General features: G+C 33.3%; 1 protein-coding gene across 4 annotated transcripts in view; it reads right to left on the bottom strand.

Moving 5' to 3' along the window:
* The window catches only part of SNTG2 (syntrophin gamma 2), a 285,480-nt gene that overhangs the window by 26,699 nt on the left and 234,886 nt on the right, over positions 1-23,895 (bottom strand). For all 4 annotated transcript variants that reach the window (XM_068678487.1, XM_068678488.1, XM_068678485.1 and 1 more), the window contains 2 exons: positions 18,270-18,341; positions 14,029-14,238 (listed from right to left, as the gene is read on the bottom strand). In XM_068678487.1, coding sequence (XP_068534588.1) covers positions 14,029-14,238; positions 18,270-18,341 — 282 coding nt within the window. The remainder of the gene's footprint in view (positions 1-14,028; positions 14,239-18,269; positions 18,342-23,895) is intronic.

The following is a 23,895-nucleotide window of genomic DNA, read 5'->3' as shown; positions in this document are numbered from 1 at the left end:
TATTAAGCATCAGTCTTAACTTATTCTCTTTTATTATCCAATTTAAATAGTTAAAAAGCTGGGCTCTGACTCACTAATGCAGTTTTGAAAATGTATTTAATTAGATTCCCCCCATGAGTAAACATCTAATTGCTCTGTCACACATGGTGATTATTAAAATGAACTATTTACAAATAATTAGCCCAAACTATTTTACAAATATTAAATATTTGCAAATAATGGAACTGGTTTAGAAATGATTTGCAGGCAAACACTAAAGGCAAACAGATTATGCTGCATTTTCAGTGTGATAACCATTACAAATAAGGTTTGTACTTAACCAAAAAAAATAATAATAAAAAAAATAACATTTTCTTTATAACAGTAGTTTGAGTTTTGCCATGTAAGAGAGATAACGGCAGGTATTAAATTTAAAAACCTGCCTCTGGCATTTGGTCAGTGACTTTGAACAGGTTCTCAGATAGCTCTAATAAGGACCCCTATCCCCACTTATTCACACTAGTACAGAGCACTATCCCTTCTAATTCTTGTCTTTGGAATAAGCTTCCCATATACTTGCAATTATGTGATCACCCTTGTTTATCTACAGAAGTTGTTTATATAGAGGTTTAACAATAGAAATCTGATCTTAGTTGTCTTCAATGTAATTTTCCAGAAAAACATCTTAGTACATATCAGCCAGCTCTCTGCAGGTGTTCAACTTGAGAATTCACAGTTTAAGCACCAGTGAGGAAAAATATAGGTTATCTTAAGCAGTCTTCCTTACCAATTGGAAATGAGAGTTTTCTTAGCTTAGGTCTAATACTGGTTTATCACAGAGCACTTAGGAATTGTAAATAGCTGAGAACTTACAAGGTATCAATTTAAATTTTGCATTACAATATTTCCTATCATTAAGCTATACTCAAATAGTCACATTAATTTTCATTTATTTACACAGTTCATGTATATATGAAAGTTCAAAACTGTAGCAAATGTGGCATAGTGACAACGTTTGGCTTGCACTGCTCCAGAGTAGGTGTAAAGTTTTCCAGCTGTAATCTTGGTGTCTCTGATGGTAACTGATTATCATAAAAGCCAGTGGTTACAGAGACTGGGAGTTTAAGCCTGATGAACTTTCTTTAGTAAAAATAATTAAGCTATTAAAAACAAGGCATCACATCTGAACTGCATCGGGTCAGAAAATTGTAGTATATATCCCAGATCAATTACTTAATCTCTTCCAAGCACAGGTGAAGTGATGTGTAGAATAATCATTTGTAATGGAAGACAATTACAAAACTCTGTATCTTTTTCCCCCAGGTATCAATATCATAATGCATATATGTGTAACTCATGAAAAGATCATTAAGTTGCCAATATGACTGTCCAAATAAGGGAAGAATGGTGTTTACGACCCATTTGCCAAAGGAATTTGTTAGACTTCCTGTGCCTACTCAGAAACAGGGTGAAAGTGTGACAGCATCATGGTAACAACACACTGTAAATGTGTTCAGCATCAAGCAATACTAACATTATTATGCACTAATTAGCGTTATCTCACATGCTGGTATTACCAGGTTTGAGCAGTCCTGAACACACATGCTCTCTGCCTACATGTCCATGCCTTCAGACTGGGTCCTCTTCACCAGCAGCTCATGTGGAAGTGAGCAAGCCTCTCTGTTCCAGCAGCAGTAGGAGAAGGCTAAAAGCTTTTCCTTCTAGATGATGAAATTCCCACCTGTCCTCAGCAAATCACTAATATAAAGCCAAGCCCCTGCCTTTACATAAACTGCAAGCAACTGAGATTCTTAGAGGGGAGTAAGAAGAGTGGGTAGTGTTTCTGTGGGAGGTAGTCCTGGTCAGACAGTCCTGGAAGCTAAATGATGGGAAAAGAGATCCTGTGCTTAGGGGCAGGAGGTGTCAGAGAGAGTAAGTACCCTTCTAATGCAGCCATCAGAACAAAATGAAGTTCCTATGTTTATCCTAGGGCAAGACTCCAGCCCTGTAAGGAGGTCGCATCTGGACAGCTGTTCATCTTTCATCTCCCAGCTTCAAAACTCTTTACACATACACCACACTGCATGTCAGTACAGTTAACTAATTTTCTGATGCTTGGGAAGCTTAGCACTTTTTTTTCCTTTTTTTTTTTTTTTTTTTTTTTTCTGTCCACATCACCAGAGAGTCAATTAGTATCTTCCATGACTACACACACATCCTGGAATCTGCAGGAGGTAATTAGCACTGAAGGCTTGGGTCAATTATCTCTTAATAGGAAAAACAGAAAAACTTCTCTAATGCTTATCTTCCATCAGTTTTTAAAGCACGGAGAGAACAGAGGACAAGTTGCTCCAGTACTCCAAAACAAAGACTGGTGTAGCATTCTGTGTAACAATGAGCAGAGACTTTTAAAATACATTCAAGGACAGGCCGATTAATTTCAAAGCTGGCTATTATGATAAACAGTCACAATGACTGTTTCCCTTGGAAAGAGGGAACATGTTTGTGAACAGATCTGGTAACTCAACACGAAGGGCTTTAAATTCCATTCATATGTGTCAGGTTCCTAAGTAAAAAGGTAAGGAAGTGCTAAAAACAGAGAACAAATTCAGAGGAAAAGACAAGACGGTCTTTCTTATTTCCACTCAGACAAGGGTGCAGAGGAATATGCCTCAAATTTCTGTACAGTGAGACACAGAGATGGGGACACAAACAGAACAATGGATCAGTTCGTGTGTAGGCACTGGCCTATGACATGGTTGGAATGAGGCCACATTGGAGTACTGCATCCAGTTCTGGGCTCCCCAGTACAAGAAGGACATAGAAGTATTGGAGCGAGTCCAGAGGAGGGCTATGAAGATGATGAGAGGACTGGAGCACCTGTTGTACGGTGACAGGCTGAGAGCGCTGGGCCTGTTTAGCCTGGAAAACAGAAGACTGAAGGGAGATCTCATCCATGTGTATAAATATCTGAGGGGAGGGTGTCGAGAGGATGGAGCCAGTCTCTTTTCAGTTGTGCTCAGTGACAGAACAAGAGGCAACAGGCACAAACTGAAGCACAGGAGTTGCTGGCTGAATATGAGAGGGCACTTCTTTACTGTGAGAGTGACAGAGCACTGGGACAGGTTGCCCAGAGAGGTTGTGGAGTCTCTTTCTCTGGAGATATTCAAAACCCGCCTGGACGCCATCCTGTGCAATGTGCTCTATGTGATCCTGCTTGGCAGGGGGGTTGAACTAGATGGTCTCCAGAGGTCCTGTCCAACCTCATCCATTCTGTGATTCTGTGAATTAGAGACTTGGCAGGTAATAGGCACCATTGCAGCTGAGCCATAGCTGTTTGTGAAGGAGAAGCAAGGAAGAAGCAAGGAACTCTCCTCTTCTTGAGTTGTCTTCTGTGTAAAGGGGTCCTTGACCACACATAGCCATAGTATAAAGCAAGAAGGAAGTAAGTATACCTCCCAGATCTGAGGCCATCTAATTTCAGCACAGGCATTTGGCTCTCCTGCCTAAGCTGAAGCCATAGGTCATTTGGGTTGTTTGGGGACTACAGTCCAAATGCTTCTAAATAAATCTGCACATGCAAAATATTTTTGTGGTTGCTGGAATATGAGCTTATTAAAATGCCTTTGCTGAATGCCCTAATGCCTTTGAAATGCCCTAATCTGTCTATATTCTGTCATAGGTGTCTAGTGTAGCACCTCTGGACATTTCCATAACATTAAAACTTTTAGTATTTCTCTGACTTGGGACTGGATTCTGTCCCCAGATTGCCCAAGTGACATAGGGGTTCCATTTGTTTGTGTCTTTAAAATAACTACTAATAATGACTGCTGATTGGGATGCTGTGTTCATAGATCATCAAAAATGTTTCATGGAAAAAAAAAATAATTTAATATTATTTTCTAAAGAATCAGGGTGATCAGTTCAGACAGCATTCCTTTTCCTAAGATTTTATTTATTTCCTTGGCAAATAAAATTTCCTATGAACAACTGAGATTCAGTGACATTGCTCATGTAAGGGCAAGGGTAAGAAAAATGATATATCATATATTCCTTTCAATGGAGTTTATTTTTATGACTTTAGTGCTGTTGTTTCTAACGTCCAATCAAGTTTACAATTTCAAAATTTCAGCTGAAACCTGGCTATATTTTGGCTATTTTTTGTCTTGAATGAAGAGAAGCTCAGTTCTGCTTTAACTACTGTTGTTTGCTATACCATTCATTCATACTCAATATATTCACTCATTCTGGACTAAGTTATGTTCAATTAAGCAGGAATTCTGGTGTTCTTTATCAGCCAAAATACATGAAAAAAACACACAGTCTTCTATTCTAACTGCATACAAATTTGGCATGTATGTTATTTTGATTATTTATTTTCCAAAAAAAAACAATTGGAAAGTAGACAATATCATTACACTTTATTGCTTAAATTTCGTATTTCCCCTACTGTTCTGTCAACTACTTTATAGATGTATATAAGAATTTGCACTAAGATGGTCTGTAAATGTTCATTACATGTGAGTGGGAACACAGACACCGTTTCTCAGTATGCTCACGTTGTACAGTTCAAAACATATTTACTTTATAAAAATAAATAACAAAAATAACCAGACAGCAAAGATCTGGGCAAGAACCATATCCATATGCATAGAGTATACATACTGCATACATTTCTTATTATTCATTTAAAGTTTAAAATGTGCTATGCTTCTGTGTAGAAATAAAACATTATCAATAAACTGTAAAAATATTAATAAAATTTTTACTTTGCTTAGAGCTAGGTAGTATTTGCATTCAAATTAAATTAGCATTATTTTATTAATCTAATTAATTTTTATATTATAAACATCTATTGTTTTCCAGAGACAAGCCATCCCAATTACAATATAGAATAGAATGTAGAATAAACAATACAATTGATGAGAACAGTTTTATCACATTCAGATAAAACTCCAGATACTATAAAACAACTATCATCACCTGGTTCTGATCTTTTTCATTTTTTATAATTAAATGCCAGCTGATATATACAGAAAACAATAACAAGAATTTATGCATTTAGCATGGTTTATTTAGCGATGATCCAAAATCTGACAGATTTAATGGAAAAATTCTTTTTAGCTACTCAGTACTTGTCTGTCATTAAATGTCCAAAAAAACCCACTATTAATGATCAGCCATAATCAAACTAAGAAGTTTTCCATACTAAAGGCGTTGACTTTTCAGCAAAGCCCATCATCTCATACAGACTAAGAAGTGAGCTGTGTACAGATGTTGAGGAGGGCCAAATTCTAACAGCCTGAAGTGATTTCTTTGTCATACTGTATTAAATTGGAGAGTAAGGTAGTAATTGAATTTAATTGTAAAGAGATTTCCCTAGAAATCAATTACTGGCCAACATATCAATCTTATTAACAGAAGACTCCTGTGTTACCAATTTGAACTGATAACATTTTAATATCTTCCAAATATCACTGGTATTTGTTTTTCCTTGTATATGAGAGCAAATACCAATTTATATTACATTTAACATTTTCTTTAGTCTTTCTGTCAGTATGGATATCTGGAGAGAGCATAAAAGCAAACAGTTATTATGGTTGTACTGAGAAATAAATCACAGGCCACATACAGAAAGTGTATTAGGAGACAGAGAATTAAAACCCTTAATTCTGAAGACAGCATGAAAAATCATCAACAGCATTTTTGTACAGAATTAACCTGTGCTGAACAGAAATGCTATTTAAACTCTGAAATTCCCAAAGTAGTTTAATTTAAAATATATGTAATTTGGCTTTCTAGAAAACCTCCGATTGTCCATTTGGAAAGAGAAAAAAAATAATAATCAAAAGAAAAAAAGCCAAAAATCTAAAAGATAAAATATACAGTACATTTAAAATACAAAATACATTGAAAATATTCTCACTCTGAATCCACAAGACATGAGAAAATAAAATGACAATGAAATCTGAAATTCATCAAAAGCACAAAAGTTTAAAGAAATTTCATGTAGAACGGACCTTTGAAGCTCAGGTGTATTCTTGCCCTACATAACTTTGCAAAAGGATCAATGCAATAATGTCACAATTAAAATTTACAGAAATGTGATAATTATTGATAGATAAATTTAAAACCTCTTTATTAAAATATAAACCTGGTTAAAAGCATTTTTGTAAAACAAAAACATTCCTACAATATCTGGAATTAATGCTATGGGAGTAACTGCATCAAATGCCTTAGCGTGATTTTAAACTTTTTTTCATGATTTACTGCATATTAGTAGAAATGAGTACAGTGTCTTGTAAAAGATAGCGTTCTGATCTGATGATTTCAAGAAGACATTATACCTTTTTTGTTGTTGTTTTAAACACAGATGCATACATGTGGTTTAGCATATATATATGCAAGACACACTAGCACTAATAGCAAGATTTTTCTAAGGACTCAGATCATGGCTTATTATACTTTCAACAAACTTCAAATAAAGCTTCTGTTGATTTTAGTAGAAGCAGTGCTTTAGAAACAAACAAACAACAAAAAAAAGAAAACACCTATGTTTAATACATTCACATTTTTTACTGGAACTCTCATTGGACAGGAGAAAGAAGCAAAAGACAAAAGAAGACTTGCTACATCCTCTGCTGAGCAGGCAGGTTGTGGCTTATATTGGTTGTAGGGAGAGGCACTGTGAGAAATGTGGGTAGGAGGACAAAATCAGAGCCCAATGGCTTATTGGTTGTCCTCCTCTAGCAGTGAGATTTCAAAATGTGTTCTTAACCCTTGGCTTATGTCAGAACAGATTGTGCTTCCTCATTTGAGGAAGAACCATTTTCTGGTTTTGTAGTAACTGATTTTTCCACAAGAAAAAAAAATACAACTATGAATAAAATACCCATAAATTGTCCCACATATATTTTTACATACCTGAAGCAGATTCACAGTCATAGTAATCAGGATGGCACCATTCATTTCAGTGGAAATCTACTTCAGCAAAGGCACTGACTTGTTTTTGAGACAGTTCTTTATTACGTAATAAAGTATTTTTCTGGTGATTTATAAACATCTGAATTTATAAAATGCTACTGATTTTGCTGTTCAGAAAATATTTTAATAAGAAGTATCAACACGAGACATTACCAATTCAATTCTAGAACAACTGAGCAGTTCAAGTGTTCATTACCAGAACAATATTCAGATCAATGATGCTTAGATAGGGATTTTTATTTTTTTTCACCTGATTCTAACAAAGAAATCATAGGTAGAGAACAATAGAGAACACCAACTTTTGAAAACAGAAAGTAAGATATCAAAATGCTAAGGTTACATTTCTCTATAAATTTGAAATTCTATTAGAGTAACTTTACACTTTGAATTCTTTCATTCTTATTCAAGTCTATAACACAATCTGGAAAACGGTAACAAAATTAGACTCAAAACACATCATTGTTATCTAAATCTTTGCATTTATAAATAAATATAAATATGTTAAAATACAAGCAAGACTTTGGATTTACTCTCAATATCTGTAATTTTAAGAACACATTATTTTCAGAAACGTATCTTCATGAAAATAAACATTTCATATTAATCATGTTTAAAATATAGAATATTTTAACAAGATTTTCTTCACTATCATTGTAAATTACTAAATTCTTATTGGAAAAAATGCAAGAGAATTTACCCGGTCTGAATTGCTCGATTATTAATCATTTTTACAAATATATTTACAATTAATCCGTATAGTTCTTAGCATATTTCTTTGGGGGTTGGAGAATTGTTTGTGTGTTTCATTAGTGTGAAAATGAATTTGAAACTAATAGCATTTCTAAAGATGACCAATTAAAAGCTTTCTGTACATAATGAAAACAATCTAAAACTTAATTGTGTAATTAAAGCACTCAGTTTACTTAGTGCTTCTTGTAACAAACTCCTAAGTATCTTTTAATGATCCTATAAATCTAACCTAATCTAACTGCTTTTTATTATCTTACCTAAATTTAAGAAGGATATTCAGTTTATTTATTAGTTTGTTTTAAAAATAAGAATGAGGTATCTTCTGAAATTATTAATATGGTGGCATTTCCAGTATTTAAGGTATTCCTATATATGTCTGATGCTTTGTCATCAGAATATAAAATTGAGATAGCATTGCCAGCTGTATTTAACATTTTTGTATTTAAAATAAGTTATTTGGAGCTTAGAAGTATTACATTGTAAACAATCTTGTTTTACTCATCCTCTCAGTTTACCATAAATAATTAATACATTCACAAGCTGGAAATTACAATTACTTGTTTTCAGGCTGCCTAATTTCTGCTTTTTTCTTTTTTCCCCCATTGAAGTGGACTTCTCTTGCACAGTCTCAGAAGATGATCTAGACTATCTTAATTCCCAAATTTTCCTAGATACAACCAGTGTGTGTTTTGACCACATAGTTTCTGAGACATCCAGTTTTCTAAGCATCTCAGAAATTAGGTAGTCAGAAGAGCCAGATTAGTTGTGATACAAAGATGAGTAGAAAGATACTTCACCTGTGCCCAAGTCCCAGTGGGAACACAGTCTCTAAGATCTATTCTGATTACATCTAACTTGTGTTGTAATAAGATCAAATTAAAACACCATTTAAGAATGACAAAGAAAGACCCAGGAACTAAACTTCTTTTAGGATGCTTGAATCCAAACACCACAAATTTCCTTTTCTTCATTTTTCTCTAAATCCAAAATTGTCAATCATCAGACTTGTACATTTTACTCTACTAAATACCTTCAGATGGGGCTGTTTTCACACTTCTGTGCAGCTTGGTCACTATACAGCAGAAATGAGAGGACTCCAAATCACTGACCAGTGCACTCCACCGTTCACACTTGTAGTTGCTTGCTTAATGTTCACCTTTATAAACTGCTTTATAATGCTAGGTTGCTAAAATATTATTTGCCTTAGAAGCAACAGAAGATTATTGCAGAACCCAACTTGAAGCACATGTGTACTAAATGTGGTGCTGACCACATTTTAAGGGTCCACATTTTAGGTATTTTTAAAAAACATTTGGCATGCATAGTGAGTTTCATAAGAAAAGAGAACAACTGAAATTATCAGTCCACTTGGTAAAATGTATTATAGAAATCTATGTGTATACTTTTCTACTATTCTTCTTGTGCAACATATAATCTCATCTGGATCTTGGGCCATTTGGAATAAAATCTTTTGTCCATAAAATAACGTCAATTGGCATTCCAATACATCTTCAATTATATTACTTCAGCCTAAAAATATTGTCCTGGTTTAATAACAGAGTAGTTATTATATAATATACTAATAATATACTTACTACATTCTGACCCAGGTATTGGTCCTTAGAGATTTTTATTTTGAATAGAAATAATAAGACCTAAAGAACAACAACAAAATTGGAAACATATGTATAGGCTAAGAGATATATATCATAATAAAACAAAACTAGGTGCAAGACTGTACTGCTGTTCAGTAGAAAAAAAATGTTTAGAAGCTGCTTAGAAGCCTTTAACTTAAAGGAATTTCAATGGGAGTTTACTGTTATCTCCAGTAGGCTGAGAATAACCCCCCAAATATATAAATCAATTTTGTGTCTTTCTGGAGCTGCTCCAAATATGGAATACACTTTATTCCTTTACTTCATTATTAATTCGTTTAATTTGATGAAAATATAGTTTTTTAAAAGTCAGTGTAGTTATTTATTTATTTATTTATTAACTTTTCAAAAAATTAGTGCATCCAGAAGGTTAGGAAGTAGTGTCTTCCTACAGTGAATATATTCATATAGTCACTATTGTATTGATATTAAACACAATATAGTCAGTTGACTATATATGCACCTGAAGGTAAATTCTGAGAAATACTGCTTTCCTGAAAAGATTACTGAAATCAGTTCTGTATATTTTCAATTAGTTCTAGTGAACCCTTTCAGAGCATTTTTAACACAAATACGCATGAAAAATTAAGTAATAGTCCAGAACAAACAGCATGTAGTTTGCAGGAATGATGAGACTGCACAGACTAATTTCTTTACTTTTATGCAATAAACAATATTACTTTTATACAATAAACAGTATCTGTTTCATGGAAGACAACTTGGATTAGAAATTAATTAAAACTGCAGAACGGATGAAATTTAAGAAAAGTTAATACAAGGAAATTTGAAACGATGAATAGAAGAGAGAATAACAAAAAGTACCCACGACCAGCAACAAAATCAGAGGTAGGCCATCAAGCAAAAAAGCGAAGATAAACAAAGCTGAAGAAAGTAATTTTGTAAACAATTTCTTTAAAATAATTACAGGATTTTGTTGTTTGGTTGTTTTCCTCTTGCTTTAATCATCAATAAAATGGTTTTAGACTTGTCAGGCATTTCATGTAGATCGTCTTGAATAACATACATGTACAGTGTATAGAGGAAAATTTTAAAATCTGACATAGGAAGCTCACAAACTAGGGATGCTGTGATATATGTTACTTTCATGCCTGTCATCTTTCATAAATGTGCAACACTGCTCATGTTCACAGATTGGCAGGACAGAGTAATATTGAAAAGAAATTTATTGTTGCTTACAAATCAGAAAAGGAATTAACTAACCGCATTTGTTTTAAGTATTGCTTTATTTTTTTAGGAATATTAATCATGGTGTATTAACAGAAAACCAGTTTTGAAAATAAAATGAAAGCTTCATATGGGAATCCTATAGAAATAATGCCCTGGGTTTGAATGCACAATTATTCCTAATAATCATTGTTGCAGTTAGTCAGGAGCAGACATAATCAGCAACCAATTCTGCATCGCAATGAGCCAGTCTGGCTTACATGTTCAGCATCAAGAATCTCATTATGAAGAATTGTTTGTTGCTAACTCTTAGGAAAGTAAATAAATGTTAAAAATGCATACAGAAGAAGATAAAACAGCCAGGGAAGTTGTTAATTATTAAGTGTTAATGAGAATACAAAGGGTGAAAAAAAAAGGATACTTGTTTTGTACATTTATGCTCATACAGTTTTTGGATTTCCAATCATGATTCACACGACATGAATTAAGTGAATTTAAGTGAAATATGATAACATTGTTCATGAAAAATGATTGGTGTCTTGTTATTTTTAAAGTATTTTCCTGACAGGAAGAATGTATTTCATTCCAGAAACTGAATTTCACTCCTCATGTGTCTCTTATCTCATTCATGTCCCTGTCCTCAACAAATACCTATTTTATTTTGACTTCCAGAATTTGTCTGTCAATGGAAAGAAATTGTCTAGAAGTAATTACCTTTTTGCACAGAAAGTACGCATTCAGCAAAACCTCTCAATTATTCTATTATGAATGGTTAGAGATCAACATCTGACCGATTTTAATTTTTTTTTTTTTTTGTCCAAGAAAAGTAAATGCTTTCACGAAACTAGGTTAGCCAGCACTATGGGACAGCACTTGCAGCATCTGCAACACAGCTGGAAGGGAAAATTTACTTTCATGTTTAAAGTTTCTAGATAAATGATGAGAGTATGTAACTGTGCCTCCTCACTATTAACCAACTGCAGGTTTTTCAGAGATGCTGCAGTGGATAATTTTACCCTTAGCATGCCAGTACTAAGGGTCAAAGAATTAGTAAGAATAAAAGGAAGAGTAATTTAGAGTTTTGTGGTAGGATCATGTCTGTAAACATTTGCAGCTTGAACTAGGGCTTTAGGATACCTGAAAGGGAAATGATGTTGTGAGGGGAATTTCTTCCTGCCCTATTACATTCTTCCCATCATTTAAAACTGGTAACACTTTCAGAAGAAATGTATAACAAATCACAATTTTGAACATACCATCGCACCTTAACAACATTGGTTCTCTTAGACTGTGTAAGGACAGAATTTTCTCAGAACTACTATTCTTATAAAAATACCATAGCCAAAGAACAGGTTCAGGATATGGTTAACAACAACTCTGACAAAGACAAGACTCTAATTGCCATTGAAAGCAAATAGAAGGAAGCCAAGTTTAAATACGAATGGCTGAAATGACACAACCCCGTAGCTGAAATGATATCCAACCCCACCCCAAACACTTATGAATAAAAATGAATTTCCCAGTGCAATTATGTTTTTTATTAAAAAAAATATTTATTTATTTATTTATTTATTTATTTTATGGACAATCTAACCTATAGGTTACAGCTTTTAATCTTCTGAGTACTGAAAAGTTAATTCTTTTTCTATGGCTTGGAATAATCTATGCAACATTAAATTGCATAAATATATATGCAATTTAAGAATGCATATCATTCATGCTGCCCTTGATATCTATCTGAAAACCAGGGCATGCAAGCAGTATTCATGTTTTGAAGGAAGACTTTGCACTGCTTAAGAATGACCACACCACTTTTCGGCCTAGCGACACAGCAGTTTTCAGCAAACTTTTATGCATACAACTGAAAATTAAAATGATAATAGACATGGAGACTTAAGCATTGAAATCAGGATTTTAATAGAATGCCTCTCCTGGAGGTTTCAGATAGGTTAAACCAATGATGGAAGAAATATTAATTTCGTTTATGGATATTGGTCTAGCAGTTTGTTGGATTGAAAAGACAAAAGGTCATTGCATAAGCAAAAGAACATCTCTTAATTTAAAGATTGTTAGCATGCAAATGAACAAAAAGTTTTGAGTTTCAGCAATAAACTCTTCAGAAAAAATCAGTTACAGAACAAGTTGATATCCACCCTTATTGCACTTAAATTTAAAGAAATATTATCTGCTTTTTATATGATAAATAGGATAATTGAATGGTTGGTCAAACAGATGCACCATAATTTCTTGAAGAATTTATGTGATAAAATATTTTATGTATACTCAGTTAGCAATATGATTCCCTCCCTGACATGCATGATTTTTCAGGAAGAATCCTTTTATTTATTTATTTATTTATTTTTATTTTTTTCTGAAGAACTGCATTCCTTCTCAGAGGTGCAGGAGCAACAGCATCACCATTACAAAATCATTTTTGTCACCCCATCAGTTCAAAGAGACAACTAGAACTGTTCTATGCGAGCGCCTGCAAACCTCCTTAGTATCCCAGAGACCTGGAAATTTAGAAGAGCTGATTCAACAGCTACTCTAAGACTCCTGTTCCTCGCATGTTGTGTTAATGCAGTGCTGTGATCCATTGCTCCTGCTAGTGCAAACATCTTTAGGAGGTCCTTGTCAATCAGCACATGCCAGATCAAGCTTGCATTTGCACTATGTAAATATGTTTATCATTGGAGAATGCCTATACTTTTAATCCATATATTCCCATACCACTGAACCAGTTCACTTGGATCCACATGTACAGCAAACAACTTTTTTATGTAACAGTACAGAGTTGCTTTAGTCTACAACTTAACTAAAAATCCATAGATGTTCTCTGTCCTCATGCCACAAAATATCTTCTTTAGAACAACATATTTACTTTAGGATGATTACATTCATTCTCTGATCTCACTGACCTAATCACACTGATTCTAATGGGAACTTAGACACCACAATGCTAACAGACACATATTTAGACAGCTAAACTAGAGACCCTAACCTTAAACACCAAACCATTTAATGAGAAGTGCATCCTCAGGTCTAATGAAATAATTGGCTTGAGAGAATTTTACTAACCAGGAGAAATTGGTAATCTGTTGTTTAATATACAGAGTTTAAGATTTAATACAACAAACTTTCCTCTTTTACTCTGATTCTTCCAATTCTTCCAGTGTTAACATAGTCATCCCCAGTTTTCAATTAACAATGTAAAAGCAAAATATTTCTGTTTTTGAAAATAGAACCATAATGTAAAACAAATGTACCTTATGTGAGGTTTATGAAAATGTTCAAAGTAGTCTACAAAATCTCCACAAAAATGTTTTTCAGTGGCAAAATGTATCAATTTCCAGTTTTATGTAATTAAGATCAACTATACTCACAGATTGTTATTACATAGGCATACTATCTAAAGATTTGTTATACTTCTTTTACTGATGAAATGGCTCCAGGATTTAAATTATTCATTACTTACCCCAGTTCTTTGAACTTCCAAGAAAATTGCTCTTTGAAATGATTTCTCCCACACTGCCAACTCGCTGCATAGCTCTACATTGAAATAATGACTCTTGCCATGTCCAACCATAACACTGAAACAATATGGCCTGTGGTCTTCAAGATCAAAGTCCTGATGAATACCTAAATACAAGTTTGCTTGTAGCCAGCAATCATCAGCAAGCCAGAGCTGAAAGACATGTTTCAGTATGTGATTCTTCATCTAGCAAAAACAAACAGTTAAAGCAACATTGTCTTCTGTAAGTGATGGGTACTTGGATATGTTACATCATTATGTTAATAATTATCTTGAAGAAATATTCTGAGAATTAAGCAACACTGGCAAAGTCAATTTCTCTCACTGCTTATTCACCTTACCCTGTATCATGTAATCTAAGCTACTTCTGTAGTTCAGAATTACTGTCAAAATTGTACAAGCAATGCATACATAATTTAAAAGGAATTTGTAGCAATATGTTCTTTACACTGAAGAGGAAGGGAATTCCTAAATTGTTTGAATACAGTTCAAGAGCTGTTTATCAGCCTTCTAGCAGAATATAACTACTCCATTTTAATTGGGTTCCAAACTGAACACCCAGAGATGCAGTAATTTATCAAGCATATGGGCTAATTCTGGAAATAATGATGCCAGCTTTCAAATATTCCCTAATAGCTGCCAGTGCTGCTTTGCAACTACAAGCGGAATGAAGTGAGATCCTGTCATCACCTTCAGGATGAAAAGGATGAGAAATTTCACGTTAGTCTTTCATAATATAAAGTATCTCCCTAACAGAAGGTTTTGTAAATGAAAACAAATTCTTAAAAGAAGCTTCCCTAATCTTTCCAGTGTTCACTGACTAACATAAACATAGAGAAAAACAAAACTAAATTAAAAGCTTATACATCTAAGTATTTTTATTGACTACTGACTGATTTTCCAAGTTATGTATTTTTAAAATTTCTATTTATCAGAGCCCTTTCCTATCTCTATTTTCCTATGATGACATGGGGCAGAGAATATAGGAAAATAATGAAGGAATTTACAAATAGAATCTTATTTCTTATTTTCAAGATTTAGCCGCAAACAATTTTATTTCTCCAGTACTTCACGTTAAGTTTAGGAACTTGAGTCAAACAGGTCTGAGATAAAAGCAATAGTGCTGGACTGGACTTAGGTGGTTTTGAAAAGACCAGAACACAGCTCTCTACTGGTACACAAGTCCTAGAATCTTGTAGTAAGGATAAACCTTTTGAAGAATCTTATTTTCCTAGGGCCTCTACCAGTATATTATAGTCTACCAAAGCCTGAAGCTGAAACTCTATGCATATAAAAACAATCAATTGGGACTTGTACAAGAAAATGTAACCTGAAATATTTTGATTTATGTAAGATAAATGTTTAAAAGTTCAGGGTCTTGCAACCCTCCTGCCCTAGATGCACACACAACACCCTCACAGGACAGCAGTGAAGATTGACTTTTGAGTAATAAAAAGCAGAGGTAACAAATCATCTACCGGTGCATGTGTACTGCTTCCATTAATATGGATTCAGCAAACAGGATATACTCACATGAGAACTGGAAATGTTGATTGTGCTAGTGAATTATTGAATAACATAAAGCTAGCATATGTAACTCTATGCAATTTACTCTGTTAAGTTATGGATGCATTGGGGAATATCTCAGAGGCAGCACATAATGCCACCAGGGCACATGACGCTGTGTTGTCACAAAAGGCCCTACAGCTAGCCTAGCAGAGAGGTCTTGAGGCACTTCAAAGCTATTTTTTGCCACTTCTTTGGACTGGTAAAAAGGAAACTGAACAAAACAAAACTGAACAAAAGGATAACTGCACATTATCTGGAGTAACAGTTATTAAGCCTACACCTGCTTCAAGACTCAGTACTGCAATTAGACTCCTAGCAATTAGACTAATACATTTATATTTTATATTTAGAAATGTGATGTGTGAAAATACTATGCAATAAACAAGTAAATAAAAAAGTTAAAATGTTTTTTAAGACAGGCTGCTTTTAAAAATACATATCATGTTCTTGCCTCTGAAAAATACAGGTTTTCATTAACAGTTCCAGTAAATATAGAGTGTGAAGCAAGCTTAGGAGGAAACACGTGATAAATGAGAAACATTTAAAACACCTGGTTGTTACCACTAAATGTCCATGTATATGCAAGTATGTGATATATACATTTTAATTCACATATTTGCACACGTATGTGAATACACATACACATATTCATACACACATAAGCCTAAAATACAGCAAACGTTGATTTTAAAATGCCATTCCCGTATCAAATTCTTATTTTCCATTTTCAGCTCTTATGGCATAATGAAGATAGGCAAGAAGCTTACATTTAAGTGAGTAACAAGGGCATCTTGCCTTATAACCAGCTTTCTCAAGAAAATACAAAAACACTCTACATCACAGCTTTGCACTAGATCTTACAAGCTCCCCCAAATCCTTAAAAACACTCTCCCAAACTGCAGTTTTTACAACATAAGCTCCACCTTTCAGTCTGCAATATAGAAACTTTAATTTCTTGAGATTATTTCCATCTTGGATTTGCTCAGTTGGCCTCGCTGTCATTTATATCAAAGAATCTACAGAAAAGAGGTTAAAGTGTTGAATTTGAGCTTTTGCTCTTTAGTTAATGTATTCATGAAGACTGGTAATTAAGCATTCATTTATTAAAATGTCAAGAACATTAAAAAGTTTAATCTTTGATAGTTTATTTCCTACTTCTTTTTCATAATGAAAAAGTATCATAGAATTTACTTTAAAGACAATTTTACATTGTCCTTGAAATTACCAGAATATTGAAGGAAGGAGTGAGTTTCAAATCACTAATATTTCAAGGAGAAAAAAAGAAAAAAAACAAAACCCATGACAGCGTAAAACCTTTTAAAAAAACATAATGAATGTTTGCTTTATTGCTACCCAACTTATTTGTCTGGAAAAATGTGAATTTTAAGAAAATTTAAGGAGACAGAATCAATAAGCAGGGTTAAATTCTCTGCTTTTTGCAGCTGTCTCAGTGCCGGTCAGAATCTGAAGTTACCCATAGATATCCAGTTGGAGATAAGGTCACATTAAAATAATACTATTCACACAGAAATAAGGTTGAACTCCTGCAACCTGTGCTCTGGAGCTCAGCTCTAGTCCTGAACTTCAGGATTGCCAGATTCTTGGCATGGCACTGGCCAGGACTCTTCCCTCTCCCACTTCTGCTAAAATCATGACCCCCTGCCCAGTGAAAGCAGGCTGAATGAAGACAGACAGTAATGGGCTGGAACTGCTGAACTATCTGTTACAACTGCAAAACTGGCAACTGACATCAGGCTCTGTTAGCAGCCAGTTAATGGCATTGACACCTCTGGAAAATGCAGTTATCAGCTCATAATTGAGAGCAATTTTCCTTTTTATTTTGTTTTGTTGTTTCAGTTCCGTGTGCTTATGGCCCTGTTTTTAACTTCATCAGGTTTCCAATTTATTTTAAAATCACAATTCACAGAATTGGTGTAGGACATATGCCCTTGTTGTGGAAAGTCAGATTAGTACAAGTAGTTTGAGCAGTCAGGACATGAAAACTCCCTGTCACCCCAGGGAATTATTTAAACAGACTGCTAAAAGTTTGCCCTAAATCCTTCCTTGGGACAAGCTAAACAGAAAACATGACAACATCTCTAGATGGTAGAAAAAATAATTCTATAGTGCACAAATGGAATATGTTGCCCTTTTTAAGGTAAAACCAACTATCATGTTATCAAATTAGCCATGATCTAAGAATGACAGAATTGTCTACTTCTTATTACTCAAACTTGAATAAAAGCATTTTTATGTACATCAGCAATTACACTGAAAGCATTCTTCATTACATTCACTTAAAAAGCTAAGCTACTAAAAATATACAATATCCAGAGTCATTATGATTAACTGTTATTTCATTTGACTGGTTCTCACACAGAAAAAAAAATAAAAAATCTTTAATTTGGAAGAATTTTATGAACTGGCTCACTTGGAGCTTAATCCATTTTCCAGTGTCTTATACAGGTAATGCAATAGCCACTGCAAAAAGGTTTTATAACAACATATAAGATATTTATATGTTAGCTACTCCTAGTTGTGATTGAATTGAGCTCATAATTAACAGGAAGAGGCAAGGTTTTTTCACTATATAATGTAATTGTTAGGAAACCTACCTTGTGAATTTTAAATAGAACCTCACAGAGGTTATAGATTTTTTCAGCTCGTACCCAGTCTAGTGTGCTTACCTATAATATCAAAATACAGTATTAAGAACAAATTATTCTTTATTCTAAAATCATATAAAGATGAAAATATTATAAAGATTTCACCAATCATTATTCTATCAGATGCTTTAAGTATAAGCAAGCGTTAACTACATTTAATATCCAACATCTAGAAAAGTCTGTCAAATAGCATTCAGTTTTTCCAGAAACAGCATCTACATGACTTTTGCAATAATTAAAAGGTATTATATACTTACATTGATTTTTTTTCCATTATTACTACCACATGATGGAAACCTCTTTGTAATCTCTGTGGTGAGGTACATAAGCATATTTATTTTAAAATATGCTAACACACAAAACCTTCTTAAACCCAGAGGCATTCAGCAGCACATCTCAATTTAATAAAACTCTTAGAACCAACAGACCCAAGATCTGTTCCTAAATTCAGATTTGAGTTTATATACAGTAGGCCATCAATATCTTTATATCTATATTAAAAACTGAAAAGGACTATGTGGTTACAAAATTTGAATTTAAAATCTTGTCAGCTGTGTGCTTCATAATGATAGAAGATGTTACTACATGTGTTTTTTGTTACATTATCTTGTTCATATTACAGGCTGTTACAGTTAACTGTTAGAATGATAGTTGAATATTTTTCCTAAAGTCTAGGTCATGACACAATGTGATAATCTTTTTTCTTTTAAAAACAGTATCTAACCTACATAGGTTAAGAAAAAGAGAACCTATGAGTATGAAAAATACCAAGGGAATACACATTATTTTGATTACATATTTTAGAGCAAAATACTAGCTCTTGATGAATGTATAGGAAGGTCTGTATAAATATATGAAAAATGTGACTAAACTGAAGCTTTTAGCACATGGAAGTAAGTGTTTTGGTGACTGCAATAGATGCTTGGATGCTTTAAAATACGAGGCAAGATGCAGCTTTGTTTTCTTCTCCTGCCTTGCCCCTCAAAGGAAGAAAGCAGAAAACGTCACTTAAATTATTAGCAAAAGCAAAATTTGGCTACAAAACATCCGACTTCTGTGGAAGAAACATAATCAGGAAAGAATGGTGTAATAATGCATTATATTTTTCTGTAATGATAATAGCACAAAGCTCACCTATAGTATTTGAATCTTGCTCCTGTTGTTTTGTATGAAGAACTGCTTTTTTTTTTTTTTTTTTTAATATAACTTTTACATTGGATTAGCAGGTCTTCATGAATTCTAAACCATAAGGGTTTAGAAAACCCTGAGTCATAATAAAATGGTGAACATCCAAACCAGTACAACAGTTGGGAGCAGATTATTGTGACATTTACTAGTTATGAAGTTATTTCATTGAGTGCTGCCAGAGGAATAAAATGAACTTGGTTTTAGTTTCTGTCTAATCATATATGCTTTTTATCTGCACCAATTGGAACCAGTGAACATTATTATCAAATAGCTTTTTTTTTTCTGTGTGTTTCAAAGCAGTGTTTCAGAATTTAGCTGAATTCTGAAGAAGGCAATCACCTTACCTAAATTTAGACATCAGAAAGATCTAATTTTATTAACGGAATCTGATTGTTAATTTAGTTTTAACTTCTGTATATTGGGGAAGAAAAAAAAAAAGTTTTCTCACAGCTCTCTTAGCTCCTTTCCATGAGATTGATGAACAGACTTTGGGAATTCTTTTTATCTTCAGTCACTGAATGTAGAATTTGATAAGTTTAGATCAGATCTTTACACTCTACATGATTGAATTTGGATGAGATGAATCACCTACTGCAAAAGGGACTGAAGATTTCTAGAAGAGAAAGTTCTATCACCACTTCTTTTCAGGGTTTAAAGGGACTCAAAATCTAAGGTTCACCATTTGAAACTTTTTATATTTTAGCAGTCAAGTGAGAAACATCACTTGAATACAATGCATACAGTAAAATAAGTAAAAATATATAAAAGTCATATACTTTCTCTTTCTGTTATATTATGAGCAATTTCTCATTACAAATTAAAACTTAAACCATTACTTAATGCTAACTTTCAAGGTTATCAATTTCCTTAAAGAAAGTTTTTTTCAGACTAGAAAATTAAAGCAATTTTAGATAGTATATTTGTAGTCCCATCACCTCATGAAGTGTAGGCATTTTTAGTCACACAGTTCTAATTTTTAGATTTCCATTAATCATTTCATTCAAGTTCCATTCGATATTTTGAGTTTTGCTTTTTAATTATTGCTAAAAGTAAGCAATCACAAAAGATTAGAAACAACTGAAACTGAGAAATTATAAAACTGATTAATAAAGAAATATAGTTTTAAGCATGCTCACATACAGCAAGTACTGAAGGTTTTTGCTTGATCCCTTCTACAGGATTTTTTTTTTTTTTATTTTTTTACTTTGATGGCTGTTTTTAAAATAATTAAATATTACAGGTTTTGGATGATTTTTGTTGATCCTCAAAGGGGATCTTCATGTTTTTTGCAAAATAAGGTTTACAGGCTAGAATGGTGGCTAGTTCATTATTTGGTCTTGAATTTCTGAAAAGGAAAGATTCTTTCCAATCTCAGTTAAAAACAGGAGAATCCTTCATTCCTGTTAGTGGTTAGGCAACACATAAAAGCGTAAGCACCTCTTCATCTGCTGTTATGAAACTGAATTTAGTGACATGGGCTATAACCTAAAAACTGTTGAGACAAGACTCAACTTACATTTCCTCACATCTTTCGTTTTGATTCCTGAAAATTAATTTAAACTGTTGGAGTTCTTTTCTGTTACTAATGATGCTACCATGGACAATGGTTATAGTGCTGTTACATCCACTCTGAATACCCCCATTATCCTGACTACTGCCTTCTCCCCATTATCCTGTGTATTTCTTTCATCTTTTGATTCTCTGTAACCTCTTACGACTTTTTCAGCAGAGATAGCTAATGATCACAGATCACTACCAGCACCTATATAAGTCAAGATTTTCTTCTACTGTGTATATCAGAGAAATACTACAATACTTAAAGATGAGTGAAACTGTCTGAATATCATAGTGCGCAAGGTCACCAGGAGAACATGAATGACATTTTGAGGAGGTTCCCCTTAAGGAAGGGAAACAAACATAATACAAAGGGATACTGGAATCCAAAGAGACAGTTGTCATTATTACAGTTTTCACCCCGTAACAATCATAGTATGTTTAAGTTTAAAATGTAGTCGTTAACAGTTGTATATCATCACAAATTATCTTATAATTCTAGTTAATGAGAAAAGCTGGAAAGGATCAGAAAAAAAAAATCACAATAATTGCAATGTATCTAAATTTGTTTTAAGGGATATTTCCATTTATTAAAGGTTTACCCATCATCACCCATTTAAATGTGGGTTTAAATGATATGTCAAATAATGATATGTCAAATTACAGAATCATAGAATATTCCAAGTTGGAAGAGACCCACAAAAATCACTGAGTTCAACTCCTGGGTCCCCAAAGGATCACCCAAAGAAACATTGTCATATGTTTGAGAGCACTGTCTAAACACTTGAACTCTGGTTGACTCAGTGCTATAAACACTTCCCTGGGGAGCCTGTTCCAGTGTCTGACCACCCTCTTGGTGAAGAACCTTTTCCTGATAGGAAAATTTAGGTAACTAAGATAAATGTAATATTGAAACATATTCCCAGACATTTCTAAAAATGTATATTCAGAATGGCTTACGGAGATATACTTTCATTCAAACAATTTAGTTCTGGCTAAGTGCCCAAAAAAGTAAAAAATACATGATAATACCAAGTAAAATTCAGCTAGCTTTCACTTTAATTCTAGTTTGTCTAACACATAAATTTATGACCGTGAGTAGCTGAATGCTGTTATTTACAGCATTGGATAATCGGTGAATATCCAACTCCCCAGCTAACTCATGCATTACATGATGAAAAATTGCAAAGGCTGTAGAAAATTTGGGTTTGTAGGTATTTTGCTAATTAACTCTTTCAGAAAGATCAAAAAACACATTTTTAAACTCACAAATAACACTAAGCAGAGATGAAAGGGAGCATAAGTGCTCAGAAGACCGAAGAGATAACAGAAATGAAAAAAAAAATTGTAATCTGAACTTACAGTCTTAAATCCATAATGAGAGACTGAAATAAGCACTTAAGAGTTACAAAAATGTTAAGTATTCAAGAAGGACTTTTAACTTTAGTGTGAGTTTCTGTAAACGTATCATGTTTTCAAAACAGACATCACAAAGGATTCAAGATACTAAAGGAAGCTACTCAATTCTTCTTAGACCAAGTGATCTATAAAAAGTTACAATTTAAAATAGGATATAGAGAAAAAAAAAAAAATTCATTTTGCAATATACATATAGCAAGCAACAAACTGAAGAACAGCTTTTCCTTAAAAGAGAATTATGTAATGAAACCAATCACAAAAGATTTGCATGCTTATTCAGAGATCAGCACTAAAGGATTGTACTATGCACATGGCAAATAAACGGCTGCATTTAAAGGAGTATCACACTTCAAAGCATCCAATTCACCTAGAAATACCAAAATGATAGAGACAAAAGATTGAACATTTTCTGGTCAACAGCAGCTCTTTTCACTAGCCTTTTCACCAATCAAAAAAATGAGCCAAGTCTAATTCTCAAAAATTATAAAAAAAGATATTAAAATGGAAAAAAATATATCGAGAAATGTTCTTGAGACAAATTGTGATATAGCAGTATAAGAAGCCTAAGGATCTGTAAACCAAGTCAAACTAGATGCTACAAAACACACACTAAAGAGCAATCAGATCCTAATAAAGACGTGAAGAAATAAATAAAAAAATAAAGAATTTGTACATAAAGTTAGAAAGTTCACCAAAAGCATCCATGGTCAAGTCTATGCCCTACAACTCATTGCCACCTCTTTCCTGTTGTTATATGGACATACAAAGCACTGGCATGAACCTACAGATAACAGTCATGCTAATTAAATTATGAATGCTTTTCTGCAATGTTTTTCAAAGCTGGAACACTGATAAAATATTCTATATTAATTTAATAATTATTTCTGTTACTTACACAGTACTGTTGCATTTATTCCTTTTCTTTAAACTTAAAACGCAGGATATGCAGTAATTGCTTAACTACCTTCACATAAATCACTTCAGTACTATTTAATCACAATGAAAAAGACAGTTTTGTAATTAAGAGCAACATAACAACTCCAAAGGCATGGCTACTTTAAGACCTGAATTGAAAAACAACATTGATTTGTGAGTATGACATAAAAAATCGCTCAGTACCATCTTCCCATACATATAGCACATATTCAATAAAAACAAAACATTTCATTTTTCTGTAAAGTTTCAATTAAAGAAACAAAAAAGTTTGTTTTTAAATGATAATTCTGAATGATGTCTCTGCAATTTCTTCTAGGATATGAATTCAGAACATTTTCAAGACCTGAAAATTGACAGAAATGTATCAGATGCTTTTAGAATGTACTAAAATACTGCTTGTATATTAACATATGTAAAATAACAAATTCTATTTGTGGTGTGGTGTTTTTCATATGCATAGTTTTCAGAAATGTGCCAT

This window comes from Anas acuta, chromosome 3 (assembly GCF_963932015.1).
Source record: "Anas acuta chromosome 3, bAnaAcu1.1, whole genome shotgun sequence".
Lineage (NCBI taxonomy): Eukaryota > Metazoa > Chordata > Aves > Anseriformes > Anatidae > Anas > Anas acuta.
The sequence above is the reverse complement of the archived record's forward strand: the minus strand, read 5'-3'. Positions and strand labels throughout refer to the sequence as shown.